Genomic DNA, 27,988 nt, shown 5'->3' with positions numbered 1-27,988 from the left:
GCAAAAAGCTGGAGGGAAGCTCATGACATCAGTGTTTTCCTTTATTTTTTTACAGTGTATAAACCTCAGGCATGAGTTGGATTCAGAGGTCAAAGGTTTTCCAAATGTAAAACCGTAATAGTTTAAGAAAACGGTGTCTTACTTTTGCCGACCGTCATTGCTAAATCAAGGATTAATGACAGGTCAACATTCTCCCAAGATTAAACATAACATTTACTGCTGAAAGGGTCACAAGTGACAGAAAACATATCAAGCAACTAAAAGCACACATTTATCCTCTCTGTATCACATCCACTGTTTGCTTCCTCGACAAGCGATGCCCAAAGCTCTTTAGCCCAGCACATGAAAGACGCAGGAGGAAGCAGCTGTATGAATCATTTATTTAAAACTGCTCAGTGCACCGGCATGTGCCGGGGTAAAATGCTTTGGAGAAAGCCCATTCGTTTATCTTTCCTGCTTTATTTCATTACACTGCATCATACTTTAGCCTTTCTTCTCCTCCTCCTCTGGGTTGTACACGCTGACGGTGAACTCTCCAGCCTCTTTTCCGTACTTGTTCTTCACCAGGAGGGCATATTTGCCAGAGTCAGCCGTGGTGACGGAGGTGATTGTGATGCTGGCAAACTTGCCGTGCTCGAGCTTGAGCTGATAGCGCTCATTAGACAGCAGCTCCTTGTCGTTCTTCGTCCAGCTCACCTCAGGTACGGGCTCGCCCCAGACATTTCCAGTCAGGTTCAGGGACTACAGAGAAAAAGAGGAATGCAGGGGTTTAGTGTGTGCAACAAGTCTGGATTTTACAGATTTAAGAGGGAAGGAGACACTCCTAAGAATGAGATAATGGCATAGTAATTTGAAGGGAAGACAGAGCGTTTAAAGGGATAGTTTAAATGTTTTAAAGTGGGGTTGTTTGATGTACTTATCCATTTTCAGTGTATTAACTACAGTATTGCATTCCCCATGCCCACAGTTTGAAGAACTAACAAAAGTACCAGCATGGAAGATACGCCATGTACTGCTGTGGACAGGGGCATTAACAAAAAGTATTTTAGCCACTCTAAAACATTATTATCAGTTTAAGTAAATGCTATACTTAGAATTTGTACACAGCCCAGTCAGACAGCCTTTTCCTGAGGAGAACTGAAGTGCTAATATCCATCTTTGCTCTCTTCAAAGCCACCAAACTACTTTATAAGACTTTTAACACAATGTGTTAGTACTGCATTTATTTACCTTGCCCTCCTGGATTGCAACCACATCTGGCAAGCCTCCAACCACACGAGCGCGATCTGAACAGAAAATACAGAGTGAGTCAATAAACAAATGTTAATCATTACTCAGCGTTTCAACCTGTGGAACATCTGCCTGTTGACAACATAATATGAACCAAAACTGACTTTAAAAACTGGTAAATTAACCACCCTCATTCAATATATTTAATTTTACTGTATATGATGTTTTAAATAACTTTTGAAAGTAAGTTTATTTTTCTTCAATTCCACATTGTAGAAAAATAGCCATTTCATCTTTGGGAAAAGAACGAATAAATAATGACTTACTTCTTTCTGCGAGGGCTGCCGCCCTGCGGAAGGAAGGACACAGACATTTTTAGAAGCATCTTTTACAGTATCACAGCGCAGAAAGGTCGCCAACATTTTTGTTTCCCTTAGCTTTACAATTGCAGGAAATGCATTTTGTTTGTGCTTGTTAAACGGCTCACAAAGTGGAACAAAGTCTATTTTAAGTTTGTGATGATGTTAGTATTTATTTTTGTAAAGATCCTCTTCAAACGGAGTTACACAACAGCGTCAGATGTGTTTGTTTGTTTACTTACTTGAGCCTCTGGAATTCTTCAAATGCCTCTTCCCATGCTGCACAAGAAAAAAAGTTGTTAAGATCGTTTCACAAGTCTGAAGAACCTTCCCCATTTGACTTTAAACGTTTCACTTACCCTTGCCACTCAGATCAAAGACTCTCTTTACACCATCCTTGCCATCAAAGATGTCCATGGTGTATTTGCCCTTGTCCTTCTCAGTGGGCTCATTGATTTTAAGCCAAAGCTCCTCTCCTGTGACTCCAGACTTAACTCTCTCTGAGACAGAAATCTTAGCATCTCTAATGGAGAAAAAAGGGAAACACAGAGATCAATTAAGGCTGGACTGTTGACTCAAAGTATCGAGTACCCTGAAGAGCAGGATTCAGACAGGAAAGCAGTAATTGCAGCGGCACAATCATCCCTGTATTATACCAAAATGAGAAACGTGACCTCACTACCAGTTGGGGAGATTTCGTCCCCATCTGTGGATTGTTTTTTATATAATTCATGGGAAGATTGTGCAGGAGAGCTGATAGGGATAATTATAGTCAAAATAGTGCGATATTAGGCATCAGAAACTAATTAACTATGGCAGCAAAAAATATTTATGAGTGCAAAAATACTCCTTCATATTCCATTTACTAATTGCTCACAGACATGTTCAATCACCCCAAAGCCTTTTGAGATCATTTACTTGCAAGCTTTGAAAAACAAAAAGCCTTTTCATCGCAAACATCACATGGAAAACACGACCAACTGATTTGAGAGGGACTGAACAACCTGTTGCTATTAAGCTGAAAAACTGGCTGTTGGAAAAACATAAACGCATATTTAATATGTTTTGTAATATATTTTGTGTTTCATGCATCCTTATTATTTATTTGTAGGAATAGTATTATTATAATCTTTTGGAATGTTAAGTCTTATTTGTACATTTCTGTAATTTGCGCGTGTATGTATTTTTTTCTAATTGTTTTTTACTAGCTGTATTCTTTGAGTGTATTTTTCTTTTGATACATCTAGTGTTTACCCAACACCAAGCACTCAGGTGGAGCTTACACCAAGGCCAAATGTCCTATCTTGCTATGAAATTGAAAGTGAAAACATTTAATGGGTTTTTCCTGAAAATTGAGCCTGTAATTTTCTGTAATCCTGCTGACAAACAGACAAAAACACAAACTGAACTGAACAAATAAGCTCCATGGCAGAGCTAACGAAGTAAAGTAAAGCAAATACTTGATGAGAATGGAAAAGTTATTTTGAAATCCTATATGTAAGTGAATAATGTTGATTTGACATACTTTTGAAGCCATCCAACACGCAGCTCCTCATTGTAATACGTGACCGAGGAGGAGAGGATGATGCCGTATTCAGTACTGACGATTTTGATATCAGAGGAGGAGTGGGCTGGAGGGGAAAGAATAAAAGTCAAGTTTTTATCTACATCCCATGGAAAACATATTTAATAAGTGGTATATAAAAAAATCATATTTAAGCCGGTAGCCTTTTAATGGTTTATGCAGTGAAAATACTTTTTAAATTCTGCTTCTTTCTCTGGCTTTTTCTGCTGTGTGAGGCTCAATTACTGCTTGGTGTTTTAAGTTGAATGACTCACCAATAACCCTGAACAGCTCGTTCATTACAGCCTGGTATCCTGGGAGAAAAAGATGAGAACCACAGTTATTCACTTTTCTTTAAGCAACACTGACAGGACTGAGTTTCCCTCTCATAATTCATGGACAACGCTTTACCTGCATCCGTCAGATCGAAGGAGCTCTTATCTTTGCCTCTCTCGTCCCTCAGGACCACATCGTAAACACCTTTGTCAGCCTTGGAGATCTACAGTTCAAGGTAAAACAACTTTAGTATCCTTGAGGCAGTAATGAATTTCCTTCTAAATCAAACAGAGGGAAACACATTATTATTCTTGGGACAGATATAAGAACAGGACAAAGACCAACTAAGCAGAAAAGCCAAGCTTTTCCTCTGCCCAGGATGCTTCAGGCATTAAAAGGAAAACATGAATAAGGTAAGACGAGAAGGGAATATTTATAGGCGTGAACTTAGGGCAGCAAACAATATGTCCAGACTTTGGCTCTTGGCGGCGGCGGCACGTCCTCTGCAGTTGCCTTTTTTCCTTCTTTTCCTTTCGGTTTCTCCTGCTTAATAACGCACTGTGAATTAGACAGATAAGCCAGTTAATGCAAGTGCGATGGACAGGAGTGGCTGTGGACGGGCCACCTCTCCTGAGCTCATGCAATGACACCAACCCTCTCTTTATGAGTGATGATGATACAGTTTCAATGTACAGGTACCTTGAAACATCAATAAAACTTCACTGGCACAAACAGAAAAGGGGCTGTATTACAGAAACTGCCTATCTTTTGTCTTAACTTAAGATCCAAAGAGTTATGAAGACAGGATTTTCTGAATTTGGTATTAGAGAAGCAAATTTCACCTAACTTTAGGAATCTTATCTTACTTCATCATGTTTATCTCAGTATAGGTGATGTTATTATTTGTAAACTTTGATGTCTTTGACCTTTCTACCCATGCAGCTGTTCTCTTATTGTTGAGTTAAAGAACTTTGTAAACGTTTTTGTCATTGAAAAAATACAAGAAAGCAGATGACTTAGAGGTGTTGGAAACATCTCTGGAGAAATCAAAGTACATACTTTTTTCGTGAATTTACAGCTAATGAGGGTTTTGTCATCAAGCTGCAATACGACGTTAGGGTCTGCCTTCCATATAATAAGCCTCTGACTTAATTAAATTCGCCTGCTGACATTTGGTTGGTTGTAGCTAAGCAACCAAAAAGGCGGACTAATATTCTCTGGTGGAAAGCGAAAGTCAGGACTTCTTCACATGTATCCTCAAAGTTTATTTGATGTTATGAGAGTGTTTGAGAACGTTTTGGGTCTTTGTGTTCATCTGTAATGGCTTTTTCCCTGAATCCCTTTTTTTCTTCTTAACCCTCATTATCATAGTTACGAAAAAGTTGAGATTGGATCCTCAAGATAAAAAGTTTCTGTATTATAGCCCCAGATTAATATCCTTAAAACAAGGACAGATTTCCAGTTTTAAATGTTTTGAGTATATTGGCCAGAGGAGTCAAATAGAATATAGTGTTAGTCATGAAATGGATGAATGAATCACACAGATAAACCATATACTGTATATGGGCATACATGTTGCAAAGCTTGTCCTATAAGTCTATAAACCTCAAATAAGGATTTCAATCTTCAAAATAGTGCCAATTGTACCCAGTAGGCTTATTTGAATTCCCCAGTGCGACATGCTGACGTGCCGAGTCCAGCAGCATTACAGCAGGCCTCGAGGACAGGAATATTTATAGTGTTTCATCATTTATGATGAAACACACTGTGTGTCAGAGAGGGATGGTTGGCAGTGAAGCATCTAGTCTAGTCTAGCTCTACGATGGAAGCACAGCTGCAGCACAAGCGGCACTGTCTCTCCTCTTCACTCAGGAGCTCACGACTCCTCACAATGAACGGCCTCTGTCTAACGGGCTGACCTTTCCGATATTAAAGGTCAGATGGCCGTCCTTTCTCTCGATTTTCGCGGCGTCCTCATCATCCTCTGCAATTTCAATTTTGTCCTTGGACCAGGTGATCTGAGTCTCTGGTTTGATATTTCCAATCTGTGTGGAGAAAGAAGAGAGATAGGGTTAAGTTGCACCACCTGAATAGCAGCCATTTGTGAGGCTCCTTAAAAAAAAACATGAACAGCAGTATCAAACAGCTGCTTTTCTTACCTTGCATTTCAACAGCACATTGCATTCTTGAGTAACAGTGAAGCCAATGTACTCGACAAAGTGAGGACCTGTTGATATTACATTTAAAATATTTATCAAGATGCACTTCAGCAATTGTGTTACACTTATGTAATGGAAAAGTAAAAATACCTTACCCTGTTTCCTGACCCATTCTGCCCTCTCAAACTCGGATTTCTTCTGAAGCGCCCTGAATTCTAGGTAACGAAAGGTGCATCAGAAAATCAGCTGAGAGACAAAACAGTAAAGAAAGGTTGTCTTCTGCTGCCCCTCAATGGACAAGAACTTTAACTGCAGCAGATGCAATACACCCAGCAGAGGGAGGCTTTCAGTGCGTAACCTTCAAAAGTGCTCTGTGTGTTGGGGGGGCCTATTTGATGTCAACAATTTGAGTTGATATTAAAACAAAAGACTAAGCACAACATAAACATGGATGTTGATACTGAATTAGAGGGGTCTTTATTTTTAAAGACTGATTCAAAAGGTGTGGAGAAAATATGCATGTCTAGGCTGGCGTATAGGTGTTTATATGTCAGTTTTGTTCATATGTGGGTAGTGGGTATTTGTACAAACATTTTACAATACATTTTTAAGAGGGTACATATGAAGTGATTGACATAAGGATATGCATAAATCTATGTGCTTAAGGTAAACTGCATCATTATTCAATCTATTTTCTATTTGTATTGATTTTAAAATGTTTGGGTCTCTTAAGTTTAAAAAAGAAAAATGTACAAACGCAAGGGGAAAAAAAGTGCAATTCAAATTTGTCTTTCTATCCAAATAGAAAGAGAGTTAAAAAAAAAAATGGATATTTGAGGTCTTACCATCTCCAATGAGCACCAGACTGGTCGTCCCCTTAGCTTTGCCGTCCACCAGGTTGAAGGTGAACGTTCCCTCGTCAGTGACCTCCAGAGAGTCCATGAACATTTCAATAATTCCAGTGGACTTGTTGAAGTTCACTGTGTATTTCTGGAAACAAAAAGATATAAAATCCCAATCAAGATCAGGTCGTGGAACATTCACCATCCCAAAAGACACAGGACAACGTTTTATGTTTTTATTCGTACCTTGTTGTCTGTAATGATGGCATTATTGAAGACATACTCCACAGTGCAGGCAGAGCTGCATTTCTCCACCTGAGTCCAGAAACGCACGCGACCCTTCTCCAGCAGATCCATGGCCATTTCATTCTTGAAGGGGATAACTGGAGACAAGCACATTTTTTAAAGGTTTTTGTATAAGCTATGCATGTAACAATGGTTTGGTAACTACTACGTTCACAGTAGTCTGCCCTGATTTTGAATGCCTTCAATTCACAGGCGTGGGACTAATTTACAAAGATATCATATGCCAATTTTAATACAATAAGTTACATTTATTCCAACTGCAAAAATTATTATTGGGCTATTCCAGATATTTAAAATGGAAGAAGAAATACACCTCCTGTTCAGACTAATGTGCCACATTTTGTAATGCTTGCACAATAAAGAAATAAAGCAATATCTCAAAAAAGATGATAATTGATATTATCAATTAGTTTTGATGGTGTTTGACCATTGCTCATTGAATCAATATACATTGATCCAAATAGATTTATCGTCACACACCTAGTAACTATCATTTCCAAGAAAGATCTGTATTTTTAGAAAGTATTTTTCTTTAGTTAGTGATAGATATGCAACTTCTTGATAAGGGAAAAATAAACCATGGTATAAGAAGGATCTGTGATGTGGCGGGATATTCACCTGGGAACTTGTGGTCATGGCTGATGTCCAGAAGACGTTTGAGACCTGTTGAGTAACAACAAAAGCAACAAAAAGTGTAAGTGTCAAAACCTTTCACCATCAACTACGAGTCTTACTTCTATCTGACAGTTTTCTTATTATGTATGCAGTGAAAAAATACTCCATGTCAAGTAGAACCTCTGATTGAAACACAACTTGACAGACATACAGACACTGAGCAATTTGAGGGAACAAGACAAACACAGAGTGTAACAGAGGTCAATTTGTCGCAGCTGTTGAAACACGACAACAGAGACATGATGACACAGTCCTTCAAGTCCTTCTCACACCTTTGGCACTGACCTCATCCAAAAGAAATAACAAGAGAATCAAGTTTCAGAAGCAGAGATGCCAGGACTGTAGGCGACTCACCCTCCTCAGTGAGAGTGTAGCTGGAGGAGAAGCCCTCAGTGTTGGTGACAACGCAGGAGAAGGTGCCCAGATCCTCCAGGGAGGGACTGTTGAAGATGGCTCTGGACCTGCAGGCGAGGTTATAAGTTTTAAATCTTTCATTTGATATTGATTTTGACTGCTTTTGCTAGTTTCTGTTTGGTTTCAGTTCTTCTGAAAGGTTAGGTTTTTATATATTATGCATGATTTTGTGAGGTCCAGGTATAATGTATATAGAGATGTTTAATATCTAATGATATAATTGCTAAATATACAAACAAAAACATATTATAAGAGAGCTGTGTAGGAATGGCCATCATATTCCATTGTTTTTTTATTTGGGAATCAACTCTTTCACTAGCACATTAAAAAGAAAACCGTTAAATGTTGTCCCGACCCCATCTGGGTTAGGGTTACATGAGCTAAGTAGCTTTGTTAAATTACATTTGAAACCATATTCAAACCATCACTTTTGTCATTTAATTCGTCAAAATAACAAAATATAATTAATTGTTAAACATGTGCATTCGACTGGAATACCAAGTATGTTCAATTTCTGTCCAATGTCATGAAAAATGACATAAATTATTGCTCTGATTATTTATTTCATGATGATAACCCTGCCTGGAGTTGAAGACACATGAATACAAAAATGAATGTGAACAATTTAAAGAACTGCATTTGCACACAAGCCTTGAACAAGAGCAAGAGGGTTATTTTGGTCCCTGGATGTTGCATGAGGAATTGGTCACACAAATTATACTCACTTTCCCCCTTTAGTAACCATGGTAAGGCGAGAGGTGTCTGTAATGGTCTTGTAGTTCTTGGACCAAACAAACTCAGAGCCCTCCTTCATCTCAGAGCACTCAAAGACCATGGAGATCACACCGTCATCATCCACATCCACATAAATCTCATTGGTGCCTGAGGAAATGAGAGTAAATGATTACAGTGTGTGTGCATCTAGTAAATTCATACATCAGTATAAAGAAATATAAACGTTCCCTTGTTTCCAGCTCTGCGTAGGAACACTATGTGGTTGAAAGTGTGAGTTATATAACGATCACACTCACCAGGGCGAGTCTGGGACAGGATTGGACCTAAGGCTGCTGAGGACTTTCCAACGCCGGCCAGATTTTGAGCGCGCACGCGGAAAACGTAGGAAGCACCCGCCTTCATCCCCGTCACCTGAAGCAGCATGTGAGCAGTCCAAGGAAGAGAGAGTTAAGAGAACACTGTCGCCCTTATTTCACATGAAAATATCACATGAGGATACAAGCTGAAGGCCATATTGATCAAACTTAAAATATGTCCTCTGCTAAAACATAGAAGCATTTCAAGAAGATCCATTGTAACTTATAAACATCCTGCTCACCTTCATGTATTTGCCCTTGTTGGCTTTCTCGTGAGCAGCCTTCCAGCCTGCCTCTCCAGCAGAGGCCAGCTTCAGGTCCAGATAGTATCCATTGATAGGAGTGCGGCCACTGAATATAGGCGGCTCCCACAGCATCACGGCCGAGGTGTCACGGACCTCCAGCGCATGAAGACCCACAGGAACACCTTGGAGCATGAATAAAGAAATATCTTAAACAAACTGGAACTGGTTAACACAAAAAGAAACTAAGTATGACAAAGTGAACACATCAAGAAAATAATACACATCCAGTGATATAGGTGTACTGCAATACATGTGCACATTGTGTTTGGTTGTGTTATGTGTTTAGAATGTATTTTTCAAGCTCTAAAGACACTCTTAATAAGAAATTCCGTTATACAAATATATTTCTTATCACAAAATGTATTTTAATGGTCTCATGAATAGATTATCTATCCGAAATGCATTGTGCCCAAAACAAACTGGTAATTGACTATTGTCTCAACATTATTTGGTTCAGTCTGTTTTTCTTGTATTCATAACTTTGAATGATTAATTGATCATCATCAGCCTCAATCGGCTAGTTAATTAATCATCCAATTGTTTCCTCTTTAATATTTACTGACATATACCTTTATTCTTTGTTCATACCTGGCAAAGTAATGGTCCATTCCTTGCACTCTATCGCTGAGCTGGGCAGAGAGGCTTTACTCACACCTGCCATGTTCATAGCGCGCACCTGGAACTGGTACAATACGTTCTCCTTCAGGTTCTCAGCCTAAAAACAGAAATGAAGGTAATGAGATATTAATAAAACACCTCTTTTGGGCTATTTTCCAGACAAACATGAATTACCAAGTACATAAACTTATTTGAGCTTCATGAGATGATACGTCAAAACTGCAGTTAGAAATTACATGTAACATTGTGAGGTCTTTTATTGAATTTTTTTTTTTTAATTGAAATTATTTAATTGAAATGTGGTTACAAATAAACACACTTACTTTATAGGAGGGAGCAGGCAGTGCCTTGTGGTTCATCTCATGCCATTTTCCAACAACGCCTCCCTTCACGGTCCTGTAGTCCACAAAATATCCCCTGATATCAGCCCCTCCATTGAAAGAGGGCTCAGTCCAGGCCAGTGTCATGTAATCCTTCACAGCCTCCACCAGGGTAACATTGGTGGGGTTTCCAGAGATGGCTGTAAAGAAAGTTGATAAAGTGGTCAATATTTATTATGAGAATTGCCAAGAAGTATGTTGAAATAACTAATATTCCGATTTTCAGACCCCATTTTGTTTTCCTTTTAAATGATAAATGACATCTAATATGGCCTGAAATAAGCAAAATATAACATAGATCTTAGTTCATATTAGTTTACATTTGATCATGCAACATGCTTTGGACACAAGCAACAACACTGTATTAGGGTCATTGTAATGTATAATGTACTTACACTCAAGGCCAGAAGCAGGACAACTTTCACGCTACGAAAATCTCCGAAAGTCGCACCAGACTCTCATTATGTTCATGCTCTTTAAGAACACAAATGTTTTAGCCATCACCTTTGTAAAATATCAACACAAAACTCAGAAATCAATACTTGCATACAGCAAAAGCATTGTAAATCAGTGTCTACTTTGCTATTTAACCTTGTCATTAATAAATGACGTTATGGAAAACAGCAAAATATGATAAAGTCAGTCAATGTTAGCGATGACAGGCAGACACATGTAAATAAATCAACATGCAGTCACATATTTGTGTGCCTCTTGCATTCATCAAACTCAGGATAACATGCACAAGACAAGATCAATGGCAACTGTTTCGGAACAAACTCTCAGAATTTTTTATTAAGTGATTTAAAGTGATCTGATTTAAATTAAATAACTGATTTTTGGTAAGGAAAAGGAAAATAAATAATGAAAGTTAACGTGTGTGTGAATGTGTTGAAATACAAGTGTACATTCTCAGCCGTGAATCCCTGGATAAATATATGTTTAAAAATAGCTGAGAGGAAGTAGCAGAAGGGGAGAGTATGGCTTGAACGCTACAGGCAAAGTGAATAATGGAGATGAGGGATGTGATCATGACACTCACAGACGGCAGCTTGCACAATCACAGCTTCAGAGTTGGCGGAGCTCAGGCTGTATCCTGCAGCGTTCACTGCCTTCACTCTGAACACGATGTTTGTCCCGGTAGTCAGGCCGTGGCACACAAACCTAAAAACAGTCAAAGATGTAAAGAGTCATATAATATTGACTCAGAGATTTCACCAACAGTAGGATTGAGAAATAGTAAAAGCTACATTTGCATTCAATACAATTACAAACTAAAAATTGAACTTATAGCTACACAAAGGCTTGGGCCGTCATACTAAAGAAAAGGGAAATATGTTGTTAGCATTAGCACCCTTGCTAATACTGTAGCTATTCAAAAGTAGCTTAGCTAACCAACCACGGCTTTTGCAAGCGATACTATACAGTATGTACGCTTTCAAAAACATAAAAAATATATTAAAGTTCTTAATTTACAAATGAAAAAAAAAAGTTCAAAAGCCATATATGAAAGACACTCACTTCCTAATGTAACTCAGGAGGTTAGTTGTTTGGTTTGTTATCACTTTTAGCAAATATTCCTGCAGAGCTGAGTTACTAACACATTTTAGCTGACTTCAATGCTTTTCTGTAACACATCATATATTTTATCCACTGGAGCAAAACAATGGAGCCTATACAAAAATATAGATCCGACAACCATGAGCAAATTGTGTTAGTGTGGTTTTGTAATAAATGAATCTACTTAGTGTAATTCAAATAAATGTCTGTTAAGTCACCAGCTATTCATCACCAAACAAAATGGTGACAACAAAGACAATAACAGCCCGTCCACACAGCAGCGTTAAAAAATCTTCCAACGCTTCTGCCCATTCACTTTGAATGGGGTGCCGTCACTTTGCCTCGCTTTTCGCCGAACTGCATTGTGGGGAAGCAAAGCGAAGATTTCCAGGATTTTCAGGATTCAAAAGTTGAGAAATGTTCAACTTTTGAAGCTGAGGTGGAAGCGTCAGCCACTCAAATCCCGTTTATGCAAATCTGACAGTACAAGCACTAGCCAATCAAACCGCGTGTAAACTGGGAGAGCCAGACCGCAGTTCATTTCCTCATATTCCAAACGAGAAATTACGGTAGCAAATCACCCGGTTCTTTACGACCAGAACTATTTACCGGGATACAAACCGGAGGAACCAGGCATGGAGGGAGGTGGCAGAGACAGTGGGTGAAACTGTGTTTTCGCCTGTTTGGGGAGTTTATATATTTATATATATATATATTGCTCGCATAAAATCCCCGGGGTTTTTTGCTTTGTATGTCGGGGGCGGGATATTCATGTGATTGGTTGTTGGTCGCGTTGCTCGCAAAAAATCCCCAAGCTTTCAGACACGCCCACCTCCAAGATTTTCAAGATTTATTTAACGCTGCTGTGTGGATTGGCACTTAAATAAATGTGATGTAACTTCAACTAGTATTTCATTTTTTGCACATTATATCCCCTTTAATCTTCTTTTTATATTTTCCCAGTTTTTGGTCATCAACTTAGAACACCAAAAAAACATTTGAAATGGAATCAACTCATCTTTTTAAGCAATGAATGACTTGTGAATTCATGAACCTAGTTTTATCTTTAGCTGCACTTACCTGGTCTTTTTGACAGGTTTGTTGTTGCAAGGTGTCCATTCATCTGTGCCCACCGCACTGTATTCGATGTAGTAGCCGGCCAGGTGTTTGACTTCCTTAGAGGCGCTCCAGAAGACGACCACGGAGGTGTTGGTGTTCCTGGTGGCCACTGGACTGCCAGGAGCTGAGGGCAGGTCTGTTAAAAGAGAGATATGCATGAAAATAAGGAGGACGTTATGTTTGGATCAACATAACGCAGAGGGAAAAACAGTCTATTAACTAACTAATGAAGGAATACAGCGATAACAAGCTGTACATCAAATTTAAGTGCAGGCCTCACCCAGTTTATCTCCGACCGTGATGTCTCCTGTGGATTCAGAGGGCTCGCTCACACCAGCGGAGTTACAGGAGCGAACTCGGAAGCTGTAAGATTTTCCCTCTGCCAGGTCGAACAGGGCGAAGCGAGGAGACTTCACTGGCATGCCGGTGTTCGCCCTCTGCCAGGTGTCTGACTCAGAAATACACTGCAGGCGACAGAGAGACAAGGACATGTCAGTAAAGAAGCAGACAATGGTAAAGGAAAGGCTTCTAATACAATAAATATGTGTTGCATTATTTTGTATGTTGTATTAAACTGCTGTAAATGTTTAAAGTTCTACTCCTTGGCACATTATTGAGTAATTTAATCTATAGAAATGCATCATATTCATTTAAAATCATGATATGTACGGGGTAACAATGTATTTCAGCAGAGAAAACATCGGCTTTGTGAATTTTCAAGCTAATCCAAGAGGGTTTTTGAAAATGATATTAAACTTGTGTAAAAGGAGAAACATTTTAAACACATAAAGTAACATTAAATCCTACAGTTTATCACAACATTTCACCACAAATCTAGGGAAACATGGTTTTCACTGGAAAGGAAGACAAACTGTATTCGGAGAGGTAAGTTAAGATGTCTGACACGTAGAGCCTCTTAAAGGTAGTGGGGTAGAAGAACATTTTAAAGAAGAGTAACAGTTTATTTGCATACATTCCACCACTGCCATGTGACTTGTAGCTTATAATAAGGCAATGTGATCTTTCATGTTGCATCTCTTCATCACTGTATGCTTGTTTCCACCACCTCTCCTCACCTTCTCGATGTAATACATGACTCCTTCATGACCGCGCTGCATCGGAGGCTTCCAGGCGAGCACCACGTAGCTCTTGGTCGCCTCAGTAACCACAACATCAGAGGGTTCTCCGGGGACAACGCCCACTGAGGATCACAGAGAGATTCACTTAAACAAGTCACTTAAACAAGTCACTTGGGATGGTTATCATTCAAAAACCTTAAATACTTAAAAACACAAAATAAATTACTTTCGATATTTTAGTTTGAGGAATAGAATCATGTTTTCCTACGAGTGCCTAACAAGCAACTTTCCCTGAGTCCCTAATGTCTAATATTTAAAAAGAAATAAAAGAAAGTCAGGAAAAATCCATTTAAGTAATCATTAAACTAGACTTACAAATCTCAAATAATATGGAGAATGTATTCATGTTTGATACCCTGCCCTTGAAGTCATTATAACATGTCATTTGAGTTTTAACTGCTGTCACATCTGAAAATAAAAATGTAGAACAAACAACACCTAACAGAGTTTAAAGCTGCCTTACCGGTGGTATCCTCCTCTGTGAACTTGATAATCCCAGTCCAAGGAGCTGAGGGGCCAGCTGTTGGGAAAAGTAAAGACAAAATAACATAAGGTAAACACTTTATCGATTCCACACCAGACAATGTGCATGTTACGGCATCTTAAGAATCAAAAAAGCAAGGTAAAAAAGGGAATGTTGACACAAAATTACACATGACAAAGTAACAACCAAAAATACAATTAAGGTAGAATACAGCAGTCACTTTACAGATATGTCCATGATGTATAATTGTTTACCTCTGAGGCGGGCTCTGTCGGAGGGATCCATGGCAACCACAGCCTCGGAGACACGGGATGGATGGCTGACTCCTGCCTTGTTCAGGGCGCGCACTCTGAACACGTAGGAACGGCCCTCCACCAAACCGGTGACGGGGAAGCGGGCGTACTTCACCGGGGCGTCGTTACACTGAGCCCAGTGGTGAGTGCCCACCTCGCACCTGCACAGAAAAAACACATTGAATTTATAACATATGATCCAACCCAATTGTGCCCATAACTGACACAATGAGTTCATGGGCTTGCATAAGAACAAATCTAGAAAGTGACATTTATTTGTCAAGATGGCAGTTTGGTCAAAATCTAGAAAAAGGTTGCCATTGTACCTGCAGAGTTAGCATTACAATAAGCAGCATAGATAGAACCAGTATATCCTGAATGGAAGACTGTATAATTGCAAAAAGAGATCAGATGAAATGTAATAATTAATTATCTGGCAAATAATTAACGTAATAAAAGAAATATTGAGCATCCCAACCTGTCGATGTAGTATCCCAGGATGGAGCTGCTGCCCTCCACCGCCGGCTGCTTCCAGGTCACCACCACGTAGTCCTTGTTGGCATCATGACAGTGTACATCCAGGGGAGCCACGGGAAGCCCCTCCACCTCCACATCAGCATCTGGAATAGCAACACCATATCACAGAGGGCACACTTGTGAGTGGTGCTGTTTCCTAAATCAGGCTGATCTTCATTACATTCTAAGCTTCCATGTTCTGACCCACTTACGCCATTACAGTAAAGCGTGTCCGGCAGCACTGTAGCTATAATAACTTAGTTTACATGTTGGTAACATAAAAGGGGAATCTGAAAAGTCCTCATAAACTGCTGATTGTTATTTTAGATCACCCTCTCTGTGACATCCAGACAGATATAGAACCAACATTCATCTGAGGAAACCAAACACCTCAGAGAGTTATGTCACTTAAAGACACAGCAGAAATGAATGGTTCCCGACCACATGTGTGTTTGTGGTGATAAAAAATGTGTTGCTTTACTTTGCACGTATTACTTTTGTTCCAAACTGTACGATTAAGCGCATACTTGGCTTCATAGCTTATCTCAATTTTCAATATAATACAAAACTAAGAAACTGATTTTCAACAGTTTGTGAATTTGTAATGAAATCAGCTTCAGGTGATATATCTCAATATAATACAAAACTAAGAAACTGATTTTCAACAGTTTGTGAATTTTTAATGAAATCAGCTTCAGGTGATATATCTCAATATAATACAAAACTAAGAAACTGATTTTCAACAGTTTGTGAATTTGTAATGAAATCAGCTTCAGGTGATATATCTCAATATAATACAAAACTAAGAAACTGATTTTCAACAGTTTGTGAATTTGTAATTAAATCAGCTTCAGGTGAAATATCTACGGGCATCTTACCTCTCACAAACACATAAGCAGAGTAGGTGTCAAAGCCAGATTTGGTGTTGACACGCATGGTGTACATGCCCTCGTCTTCCTTGTTGAGGTGGACCAATGTGAGTGTGGCACGATCCCCAGACCAGAGGGTTTGGACCCATTTAGAGGGCTTCAATGGGACAGCTGATGGGAGAAGTTAAAACTCAAGAATGAATGAATGGATACATACATAAAGGTACATACATTTAAAGATCATTTGCAATATTTTTAAAGAGGAAAATTAAGCAATATTCACATTTCATTTTTCTACTTACAGTCTCTGTACCACACGACCTCAGGCTGGTATTTTTTCACAGTGGGATAAACAATGACAGAGCAGCCCAGACTCATTGTCTCGCCTTCATTGCCGAAAGCCACTTCAAATTTCTCAATGATAGTGGTTCTAAAGGTGACACCGTGCTCAGCGCAGAAACCGTCTACAGATAAGAAAAGAAAGAAAGAAAAAAAAAAACAACTTAAACATTTCACCTACATTAATTTACTTTTTGAATCACAGCAATGACATGTCATTAGCTTATGGTAAACATGTTTTATTTTATTGGCTAACCTGCCATGCTGCTAAAAATGTGCTCAAAGATGCTAAAACACGTCAGAGCTAAGGGGGACTATTGGGTTTTACAGTATACATTGTCATCATTTGTAATTGCTTATATAGAATTGTATGCAGCTTAAGTTTCTACTTATTGTATGTCTCGTATAGAACACTTGTACAGTTTGTATGTTAAATGTCAATTGTGATATACAACAGAAGTTCGCCGGCCATCTTTGAAACTAAAATAAAAAGTCACTCACGTGGTTTAGGATCGAGTGGGCCTGCTTCTTCGCCCTCCTGGAACCCTGCAGAGAAATATATCTCTCAATAACTATGTCGTGTTAGTCACAACAGACTTAGGAAACACACATTAGTAAAATATGCTAAAACGGCAAAACATTCATTTAAGCTTGAAATGAAGGACCGTTCTTTCAGTCAGCCTTGATCCTTTCATACCAGATCAGAGTGGTGCGGATTTAAACTACTTTGAACTTCGACCTTTAACCGTATTAGACAGCTGCAGAGAAGACAGATGAGAAAAAGCGGTGACTTACTTTTGATAACAATATAAGCCACAGAGGAAGCTTCTCCTTTCACATTGAGGGCAGAGGCGTAATACTGAGCAGTGTCAAGGAAATCACAGCTGGAAATAAAAATGTAGACATGGTGAATAACCGGCATCTCTTCAGAATTATTGTTAACATAAATCTTTCAGTTTGGGGTAATGTGCATTTTCTGGGGTACATCTCATTCATTGTAATGCAGTGGGAGCTAAATGATTACCTACTTCTTGATCTCCAGGGAGTGCATGTTGTAACTGTTCTCAACTGTGTACTTCTCGGGCTTGGCCTTGGCATCAATGAGCACATTGTTTTTGTACCTTGAAGACAGGGGAAAGACAGCAGGTTTATTTTTACCGTTGTCTTCAGAGGCTGTAATTACAGAGGAGTGTGTGTGTGTGGTGTGTGTGTGTGTGTGTGTGTGTGTGTGTGTGTGTGTGTGTGTGTGTGTGTGTGTGTGTGTGTGTGTGTGTGTGTGTGTGTGTGTGTGTGTGTGTGTGTGTGTGTGTGTGTTTGTGTTGCGACGGTGGAAAACAGAATTGTCTGATGACGAGGGCTTTGGATGGAAACTTCTCTATGACACACACACACACACGCATACACACACACACACACACGACTGATCCCCTCTCAGCAGCCTCTTTGTCTTGTGACTCAGAGGAGTTGGAGTGTGTCTTACCAGGCGATCCTAGGTTTGGGCCATCCAGCCACAGTGCAGTGCAGCTTCACGGTCTTCCCCTCCCAGACAGTTTGTCCACGGGGCTTGATGATAAACTCTGGAAGGTGTGTCAGGCTGTCTGGGTTCATCTTCTTACGGAACTCTGCCCACTCCTCCAACTTTAGCAAAAGAGATGCAGTTTGTCAAATAAAGCTCATAAGCATTTGCAGGTTTGTTTGATTTTGAAAAAGGACACAATCTTGTTTTCACAAATTCACAAAAGGAATGAAAAGGATTTACAGTCTTGCCCAGTTCCATACGTCCAGCCACTTCCCTGATATGCGTGGTTCTGGTTTGCTTCTCCACTTTTTTGACCTCCACCGCCTCCCTGGCCTCCCTGACAAACAGGTTCCTCATGGCCACATAGTTAATCCCCTCCTCCGTGACATCCTCCTCGTGGGACTCAATCAGACCGCGAACAGCTTCATGACTGATGAACAACAAAACACAGACATATAAGATCAGTTTAAACTTTGGAAAATACTTCATTTAGATTCAAAAGACTACATCAATATCTTGAAACAGTGGTATTGACTGCTTTGAATTTAGGAATCTCAATCAATTATGTCTTGTAGTGTCTTCACTCACCTGGCTCTAAATACGGGAATGACATAGCCGATGACTTCCTTGTCCATGTCGATTGCAAGGTAGGTGCGTTTGGCTCTCTTGGGTAGTGGGCTCAGTTTAACCACCTCCTGCCCTTTCTCTGTCTTCACAGTGGTCTGCAGGCTTAGAGGCGATAGAAAACAATCACAACACTTGCAACAAAAAAAACAACATTCAGTAAATCATTAAGTATTTCAAATACATTGAATGCCACATTTGTTTTTGCAAAAAAGCTACAAAAGCTTAAGCCTTTCTTAAAAGGACACATCTAATAATATTCTATGTCTTACCTACTGGCAGTACATTCTTTGATTTCTATCAATATTTAATCCTTCTATTGATTTTGTCTGTCGATACAGTCCCATATAGTTTATTTCTCCCATACTCTTCCATAAAAACACACAAATAAGTCATTGTGTTGCACTGGGTTCTGTGATTGCAATAAACATGGGTAGTGAAGTTTATTTTAACTCAGTCCGACACACACTGACCTGCTGCTATGAATACCAACGCATATTAATGTGCGGCTATAAATAGTTTCCAACAAATACACTATTTATTTCAGTTTAAGTCACCTTTGATACAAACTAGTGCCCAGCTGTTTTGTTAACAAACTAAATGTGAAAGTGACCCATTTTCAAAGATGTACTTCTTCAGTTCCCTTATACACAGGGACTAATATAATCTTCATATTCGTCATTTTATGTTTTTTCTGGACATGAACAAAATACTGCAAGTGTTATCCATTGATTGAATTTACATTTTTTGTAAGTAACTTTAGTGTTACTAATGCACTTAAAGCAGATTATTGATACAAATGAAATTAAAATACTCATTCTTGATTACCAACAATTTTGCTAATTTAATTCTCATTAGTTAAAGATGAACCATTGGATAAATCACACCTGTACATGGAGTACATACAGCACATCGGCTTGTATGTAGTTATTTGAACTAGAAGTAGACCAAGTATTTTCTACAGTTTCTTGCTTGTAATGACGACAAATTAAACACCTAAAGAATGACAAAGCTGCAGTTGAATCTAAAGAAAACTCACCACGACCCATACTGGCTCTTTGCATCTATGTACTAAGTGTGCTAACTATAAAAAGACACATTCAGAACATGTCTTGTTACTTATAAAAGGAAGATGTATTTCTGTCCATCCTCCAGGACTCTGACCCATATTACAATGTGACTCATTTACAGAACTGGAGGATATGCCTTCAGGGCTGAGACGTTCATTTTAAAGCCCTGCATTCACTTATAATCTCTTCCATGTCTGTCTCAGTCTCTCCATAGAGGAATAGAGTAGCATAAAGTGGCTTTGATAAACTCTTCTCCATACTGACGAGGCGGGATCAAGTCGATGAAAGGGGCTCAGACAGACAGATGGAGAGGGACTTACCAAAATATTTCTGCAGTGTCAAAAAGTTATGTATACTGCTGACTCACCACTTTGGCTTAGTGTGTAAGGAAGTCAAAAAGTTTTACGACTTATTAAATCAGTCTGACAAGCTGCACTGTACGTCAATCTTAAGATTTTAAGTAATAAATGTAACAATTGTAATGCAATCAATTATTTCTAACAGATACAATGTTGTCAATACTGAACCAATAATTATTAAACCTTTATCGTGGCACAAGCCTTTATACTTTCATGACTTGCATACAGTTTCTTTACAGTTGGCCTAGTGGCAGCGTCTCATGTCCTGCCTACAGAAATAGCTCGTCTGTCCATGGATATCTCTGGCAGCCGCTCACTGCAGCTGAAATTCTTTCCCTGACCCCGTTTAGAAAGCTCTCAAGGTTCCAACATGTACTCTGACAGAGCCCTGCATCTTAAAGGACTAATAATTACTGAACATACATGTTGACAATAGTTGCCACCATGTATACAGAGCTAGGGCGCAACGTTTCATAAACAGTGTTCCTTTCACACAACACTTGTATCAGACACTTACCATTGTTTTGCCATTTAACACAGAATTTTAAGTGGAAGGAAAATGTCATTAAAATTTGACTGCATATTTACCGCACCTGTGTAGGATTAGGAATGACTAGATTAATTCCTGCAGCAGGCCTGTGTTATAATGGTAAGGCTTGAAAGATTGAGGAAATCTATATTTTCTCTATAAGAACCACTTATATTACAGATGTATCCATCAAGTATTTCCTCAATCAACCCGACAGCAGTCTCTAAAATATCATAAAGTAATGCGAAATGTATTGCACACTTTAAATGTTGACATTTAAAAATTGCTTATTTTGTCCCATATCAGTCCAAAAGCCTAATATATGTAACCACCACAGAAAACAAACAAAAAACAGCTAAAATAACATTAATCTATTATGAAAAACAGCTGCTGTTTGCGCTGTTGAACAACTTTCAATTGCCGCCTAATTGTTTAATCTTTATCCCATATAATGTACTTTCACTGGGATTTGGATGACTGAATGTTGTGCTGATAGTTAGAGAGATACTTAGCTTCAGACGTTTCTAAGATGGTCAACTTTAAAGTAAATGCATATAATGTGCTATTTCTGTTAGATACAAGAGCACAATACTATTTCTACATAGATAGTTACAAACCATCAGGTCCTCAGCCAGGCACATAAACCAAATGTCTGAACCTGTGATTCCTCTCGTTACTTTTGCAACCATACATCATCAGAATGGTAAAACTAACCTGTCAATCAAGACTTGAGACTTGGGCTAGACTCAGACTTAAATAACAAAAATAAACAATTTAAACTTAAATGTGATTTGACCAATTTAAAATGTGACTTAATTAAACGTCCCTACTAATCTGAATTGATTTTAGTTCAACTCAAAAACAGCCAGAAGTTTTGACCTCTTAAAGTCCGACAAAGTTGGGAATATTCAATTATTAAGCTTCATCATTGAAATGCCTGCTTTTAAGCTTTTAAAGACACAACAAACAGAGCGTTGAAAGAAACATATACTGGTTTTGGTCAGCATTGAGATACCTGAGTGACTTGTAGGCTATCTTGTAATAACCCCTCAAAGAACACTTGAACAGCTTCAAGGAGAACACTTTGTAAATCCTGACCTCCTTTTAGGATGAACATCTACTTTATGGGCATATTAGGGCAGTACCTGCTCTATATAAAAACACATCTTTAGTTGTGCATTTCTTTTTTCCTACTGATGAGCCACTTCACACCAGATACCAAAGTGCAACATTGAATATTTGAAAGAGGTCTGCTTGAATGCCTCCAGCACTTCTGATGTTAGGAAGAGTTACATTTAGAGAACATTTCTTTTTTTTACATTTTTCAAAATCAACCATCTAAGTATTTCTGGACCTCCCATCCTCTTACCGACGGCTGCTGCTGGTCTTGCAAGCGGAGTATGATTTCTGGCTAACAGACGACTTGGTGCTCAGGTGAAAGCTGCTCTCAAAGTGATGCTGCTGATGTTCCTGCTGATGCTGCTGCAGCTTCTGCGTCACCGTTACTGATCCTGATCCTGACATCCTGAGGGCCACTCCGCCAACTTATATGTTGACTGTTCTTTACTTAACCAGCTCTGGAAATCAATCTCATTGTTATCATTACAGATTGACTTAATTATTAATTTATTAATGTTGAGGTTAGTTTAGGCCAGGAGAAAGGGATTAAGTATGAAAGGTTGTTAAATTGTTAAAATCACATTATGATGTTTGTCTTTTGAGCAGTTAAAGTGTTGGTTAAGATCAACTGCTTCTGTGTTAAATGAAGCAACAGCAGGTAGCAAACAAGCTGTGGCAGCATTCCTTAACTCCTTTTTGGGGTAGAAGTACCATTACAATTAAAATGACTACTTTCACAGGTGTGAATATAAAAAGTGACAAACTTGGGTTAAAGGAGAAGGTAGAATCAAAACTGCTGTGTTCTGTTATTTCTTAATGTAAGGCTTATAGTCAATAAAAGTCTAGATACATATACAGTAGTATTAGATATTACACTCTTTTATGTACTGTGGTTGATTCTTTTGTTAATCAATCATGTTATCATTTGGTTTATAGAAAACAATGCACTTCAATATTTCCTAAAGCCTTTTTGTATTGGTCAATAATAAGTGAAATGCTCAAAGGAAGCACATATTCACATCGTTTTGCTTCAAAATTTCGTGGAATAAATGATCAGTTTATCAAGAATGTTGCGAAAAAAAAAGTCTGTGGAGTCAACAATCAATCAAATGACAAATCATTTCAGCTCTAGTAACCACTGTTGAAGTGTTACAGCTTGAAAACATGATGATCAGCTCCCACAGGGCCCTTCATCATGTAACCAGAGATCAGAGAGGAGAGATCTGCCATTTATGACAAGAGACTCCAAAAACTTGTATAGCTATGTCCAACACCTACAACAGGCAGTGTGTAGGCAAAGAGTGAATCCATTTGTGAAGAGAAACAAACAGTAGGCCTACACTGGACTAAAAGCATGAGGGCAATGAGTTTGCAAATATAAATCCTGGGTTATAAAAACGTTAAAGGTTAAGCAAATGTTAATGGAAAGATTAACTTTTACTACATTTAAAATGACATTTGACTTCAATGACACATGCAATATTCTGCAAGGACACAATAGATACAGATTAACAATATACTGTTATTATAAAGGCATGAATAAAATGAATAATACATCAATAAACAAAAAACATTACTCAAGTTGTTAAAGGAGGCCTCAAGCCTTACTGCTTCCAAAATGACAGATGACATAAACTGAAATAACAATTATGCAGTATTAAAGACAGTCTTATTCATAAAGAAATAAATACGTCACTCACCACAACTAAGGATTCACCAATCCACAAAAGTTGAAAATCAGATAAAAGGTGTGCTAATTCCAAAAGTAGCTAAAGCAAGTCCAGATCCTGGGAAAGCAGCAGGGTGAGGGGCGGTGGACAGGACGGCAGTCCACTGAACAAAAATAATGCTGCCACTTGGCAGAATGTGCAAGACGCCGTCAGGACCTTTTAAGGCTGGGACAGCTTTAAATTTAGACCATGAGAAGGCCGATCCCAGGCTCCTCAGCTCGCCTGGCCCTCCGCGGTGTCCAAGCTTCAGGGAAACGTGGGAACCAGAGACTGTGTATGTGGGAACTCCTAGTGAGAAATATAAGGCCTTGTCAGTAAATAGATGAAAATCTGCAGTTCACGTTTGACTGCTACCTTGAATGAATGTTGAATAGGTTTCATCATCTATTGCAAACGGTTGCAAAGCCTTTTTCTTAAACGTTTAGAGACAAGGGGCGAAGTCACTAACGCATGTTTCCATCTCCAAATTAAAACCCTTGTTGTATTCACCGGCCATAATGGCTGATCTGTACCAACATGTCACCTCAAAGTGCTTTAAATGTTTCTATTTCCCTAAATGAACAGTTACATTTCCCAAGCTGCTCGTTTGGGACCAATATGCATTTCCTCTCTGGGGCAAAATCATATAATAGACCGACGTCTCTGCACCACAATTCAATTAATGAGACGTAAAAAAGCTGCAAAAATAAACGTTGGAATGTATTTGTAACTGCTGCCATCTAGTGGTGGGACATATACACTGCAGTATTGTTCATTTAGACACATTTAATGACATTATCGAAATACGAGCTTAAATTAAACAATCCAACATTTATTTTCAGTATGACCACTCGTCAATATTTAAATATCTAAATGGAAAAACATGATTTAACAAACTGAAATGGGGACAACATGGTATCTTCCGGTCAGTTGGCTCCGTCCAGCTCGGCTCTGATTGGTCAGTTGAGGAGACAGGAAATAAAACATTGATGGTTGCTCTTTATTATTCTGTGGAGGATCTGCTAGCCCTCTCTATACACGTTTGGCAATAACGCCTGCATTTTCTGAGGTGGGTGATTTAATTTAGCCTCTGAATCTTCTGCACATTAAGGCCACATTAAGTCGATATTGTTGTGCTGTGAATGGATTTCGGTTAGCTCGTGATAGTCTGGTCCGTTATTGAGGTCAACATTGGGCTAGCTATTAGCTTATAAATGTAATGTATAGCTAACATTACATCAGATTTCGGAAGTACGTTAGGCAGCAAAAATGTATTGTTATAAATAAAACATTGGAAATTGCTTTCGCAAATCGATGCATTCCTGTTGTTGGCTAATGTGTGATATGCTTACGGTTTATCATCAGACATTGTGGTTGTCTTGCCGAGTTAGATTTAGTCCTAGCAGATATCAGAATCCTATGAACCTTAAATGAGAATACCAACTAACATGTTATTAATGTGTAGTAAAAGGTCCAACACAAGGGTCCACATCTTTAAACGGCCCATTTGTTGCCTTAATTTAATAATCGGCATTTATAATCTGTCAGACAAGCGCTTTCTTTTGGTCAAACGTGTAAAAGTGCATTCACAATTTATACCTTTTTAGCTGTCGACTAATACAACCAAAAGACCTTCCACATCAGTTTATCAGAGGACACATAACAGAGAGTCTCTCTACCCTTTACATGCGTAACTAATCAAAGATAACCCATAATACTACATATAAAGGTACACACACATCAACATGCGCTTAGACTACATACTGAGGCACTATATGTATTAGTTATTCTTAAAACAGAGATCATACAATATAACTGTAATAGGATTACACTAGCTTTGTTGACAACGAGGTAAAGCAGTGGATTTGAACCAAAATTCATTGTTTTTCATTTGGAGATTGTGACATGGAGTCTGAACATGTTTGAAACAATCATTTGGGTTGAGTTAAATTCGAGTCATTTTCAAAAATTATAGGCCAATCTTACTTTTATACTTCCATAAATTCCTTACGTTTTGCTTGAAATTTCATTGCGTTTTTTTAACAACTGCATTCAGAGAACAAAGTAAGTTGGGCTAGAATCAGAAGTTTGTTTAGATGAAATAACCCTTTCCTGGATCAATATTAATGCAATTTACCAAGGCAAACTTTAAATTTCACAATAGTGATGTACATATCAGATCCAATTCAAGCTCTAGTTTACATCCTTCATTTGATCTGTATTACAGGAAGGGGAAACTAACCAACTGCCATCATGTCGAGCAAAAGGGCCAAGGGAAAGAACACCAAGAAGCGTCCTCAGCGCGCCACCTCCAATGTGTTCGCCATGTTTGACCAGTCTCAAATTCAGGAGTTCAAGGAGGCCTTCAACATGATCGACCAGAACCGGGATGGGTTCATTGACAAAGAAGACCTTCATGACATGCTGGCCTCATTAGGTAAACTTAACAATGTTGTTCGGAAAATATCACTCGTCGTCACCGGCTTGAGTTTCAATAATCGGGATACATGTATTTATTATCCTTGCAAGAATAGAAGTAGTCATCACATACAGAGCATTTGGGACAACTCGTTCCCAGAACAGTGTCCTTCACATGCTTATAAACAAGAGAGGGTGTTACACAGTCACAAGATGGAGGAATACCGGTTCAAAGCAGTATTCAATGTTTAGTTTAGATTTACATCAGAAATGATCATGCTTGTCATATGTCTATCTCCAAAGAGGCTGGATCATCATGTTAATCACATAGCTATCATATGCCTAAAACAGTCCTGATGCTCCTCTAGTTATCATACACCCTGTCATTACACAGCTACGTAGGGCCTTTGTTATCATGTGCTACTCTGATATTGGAAGAGTACATTCAGTATTTTCCCAACAGATGTATTTATTTTGAACACATTGCGACAACGAGGGGGAAGATGTGGATGTGACCTACTCTCATAGATTCATGTCCAGCTTTTAAAACTGGGCTAAATGCTGGTTGTTCAAGTGACCTTTCAAAACTAGAAGATGAAGAGATTCAATCCAGGAAGATTATGGAAGATTAGGAAGATATGTTAACACCTGAGACTTTCACAATGGGTGCTGGGTGTGATGTATAATAAATGGTCTTTCCTGTGATTGTGCCGCAGGTAAGAACCCCACAGATGAGTACCTGGAGGAGATGATGAACGAAGCGCCGGGCCCCATCAACTTCACCATGTTTCTGACCATGTTCGGGGAGAAGCTGAACGGCACGGATCCTGAGGATGTGATCCGTAACGCTTTCGCCTGCTTTGACGAAGAGGCCACTGGTTAGTTGTTCTATACATGTTCGTTGTTCTGTCCCAAAATCAAAACAGTAGAAAAATAGCAATACTTTTTCTATATCCTCAATTCACAAATTGATTTGTATTAGAGCTGCTATTAGCTATTTTCTTTATCTTGTCTTTCTTATTTAGTAGTATAATTACTTGACATACCCACCTTTTGGTTTGGTCCACAAATCCCGAAACATTTGGACAAATAAATGTTTGAATGATATGATTTGCTTTTTTGATTACTTGCACAGATGCATAGATACTGTAGGTGCCGTTGGAGAGGTAACTGCTGGTTAAAAAATAGACGATTTTTAAAGGAACATTTGTATTCCCGTTGAATTTTAACATTTTATATTAACATTCATTTGTTAATAAATGTTTAATTTGAAAAATCTGCATAAGGGAAAGGGTTTGTGACAACAATAAGATATTACATTTTAGCATTTTATAGTAATCTATCCATTTATTCTAAGACATTTATGACTATTTACAACATTTATTATTAATATTATACTGAGGTTTCATTATTCTAGCTCCATAAATGGAATTGGCGGTTGTCATATATAGTATATGACAATATATAGTAAATATATGTTTGGTATGTATTCCTTTATATAACACCTGGTGAATGATGATTTGAAAATGCTCATGATTTCAAAGAACATGAGTCTTTTTATTTGTATTTGTTGATTAATTTTTTTTGTAAATCCACTAACAGATGGATCGACTTCTCCCTCAGGTATAATCCAAGAGGAAAACCTGCGGGAGCTGCTCACCACCATGGGAGACAGGTTTACGGATGAAGACGTGGACGAGCTCTTCCGTGAGGCGCCCATTGACAAGAAAGGCAACTTCAACTATGTTGCATTCACACGCATACTGAAGCACGGCGCTAAGGACAAAGATGATTAGTGACAGAAGTACATTGTTGTTTTTATGGGTTAGACCAGCTAGAACCTGTTACATGGCAAGCTTCACTGTTGTATAGCTTACTGAAGGTCATTTGTTAAAGCTGCTTGTGGGAACACAGTGTACCACTGGACCCCCCCCTCTAATTCCTCAACCACTACTCTCAAAGCTCATTTGCACATCTGTGAAAAATGAAGGGTCTGTATAAGCTAGTAAAATGTATTAAAAGACCATCATGGATAAAGCTGGAAATAAACTGAAAAAAGGAGTCCGAGTCATTTTTTTTGTAGCAAATTGAAGTTCTAAGATTGTG

The 27,988-nt window shown here is 38.7% G+C and overlaps 2 protein-coding genes across 5 annotated transcripts; one reads left to right on the top strand and one right to left on the bottom strand.

Moving 5' to 3' along the window:
• Positions 1-20: 20 nt before the first annotated feature.
• On the bottom strand, positions 21-23,612 carry myom1a (myomesin 1a (skelemin)). Of its 3 annotated transcripts, XM_079651880.1 has the most exons (38): positions 23,456-23,612; positions 22,006-22,213; positions 18,643-18,783; positions 18,295-18,484; positions 18,016-18,173; positions 17,564-17,656; positions 17,331-17,419; positions 17,037-17,081; positions 16,499-16,660; positions 16,206-16,367; positions 15,290-15,431; positions 14,773-14,972; positions 14,498-14,554; positions 13,972-14,096; positions 13,176-13,359; positions 12,857-13,031; positions 11,259-11,380; positions 10,163-10,359; positions 9,810-9,936; positions 9,159-9,343; positions 8,857-8,971; positions 8,551-8,707; positions 7,766-7,872; positions 7,355-7,399; positions 6,677-6,813; positions 6,434-6,578; positions 5,744-5,803; positions 5,589-5,656; positions 5,349-5,474; positions 3,904-3,987; positions 3,565-3,652; positions 3,429-3,467; positions 3,115-3,220; positions 1,949-2,112; positions 1,832-1,868; positions 1,557-1,579; positions 1,231-1,286; positions 21-741 (listed from the first exon to the last, which is right to left on the bottom strand). In XM_079651880.1, exons 2-38 carry the CDS (start codon positions 22,158-22,160, stop codon positions 484-486), a joined length of 4,524 nt encoding a protein of 1,507 aa, XP_079508006.1. In that variant the 5' UTR covers positions 22,161-22,213; positions 23,456-23,612; the 3' UTR covers positions 21-483. The 3 variants fall into 3 exon arrangements, with proteins under 3 accessions (XP_079508006.1, XP_079508007.1, XP_079508008.1); XM_079651881.1 differs by lacking the exon at positions 3,904-3,987; XM_079651882.1 differs by lacking the exon at positions 22,006-22,213 and having other exon boundaries at positions 23,456-23,607.
• A 796-nt stretch (positions 23,613-24,408) lies between these two features.
• On the top strand, positions 24,409-27,943 carry myl12.2 (myosin, light chain 12-2). Of its 2 annotated transcripts, none has more exons than XM_079651924.1 (4): positions 24,409-24,533; positions 25,692-25,901; positions 26,599-26,760; positions 27,506-27,943. In XM_079651924.1, exons 2-4 carry the CDS (start codon positions 25,718-25,720, stop codon positions 27,676-27,678), a joined length of 519 nt encoding a protein of 172 aa, XP_079508050.1. In that variant the 5' UTR covers positions 24,409-24,533; positions 25,692-25,717; the 3' UTR covers positions 27,679-27,943. The 2 variants fall into 2 exon arrangements, with proteins under 2 accessions (XP_079508050.1, XP_079508049.1); XM_079651923.1 differs by having other exon boundaries at positions 27,485-27,943.
• The last annotated feature ends 45 nt before the right edge of the window (positions 27,944-27,988 follow it).

Source organism: Notothenia rossii (genome assembly GCF_949606895.1).
Source record: "Notothenia rossii genome assembly, chromosome: 9".
Classification (NCBI taxonomy): domain Eukaryota; kingdom Metazoa; phylum Chordata; class Actinopteri; order Perciformes; family Nototheniidae; genus Notothenia; species Notothenia rossii.
Note: the sequence above shows the minus strand (reverse complement) of the source record. Positions and strands in the feature narration are given on the sequence as shown.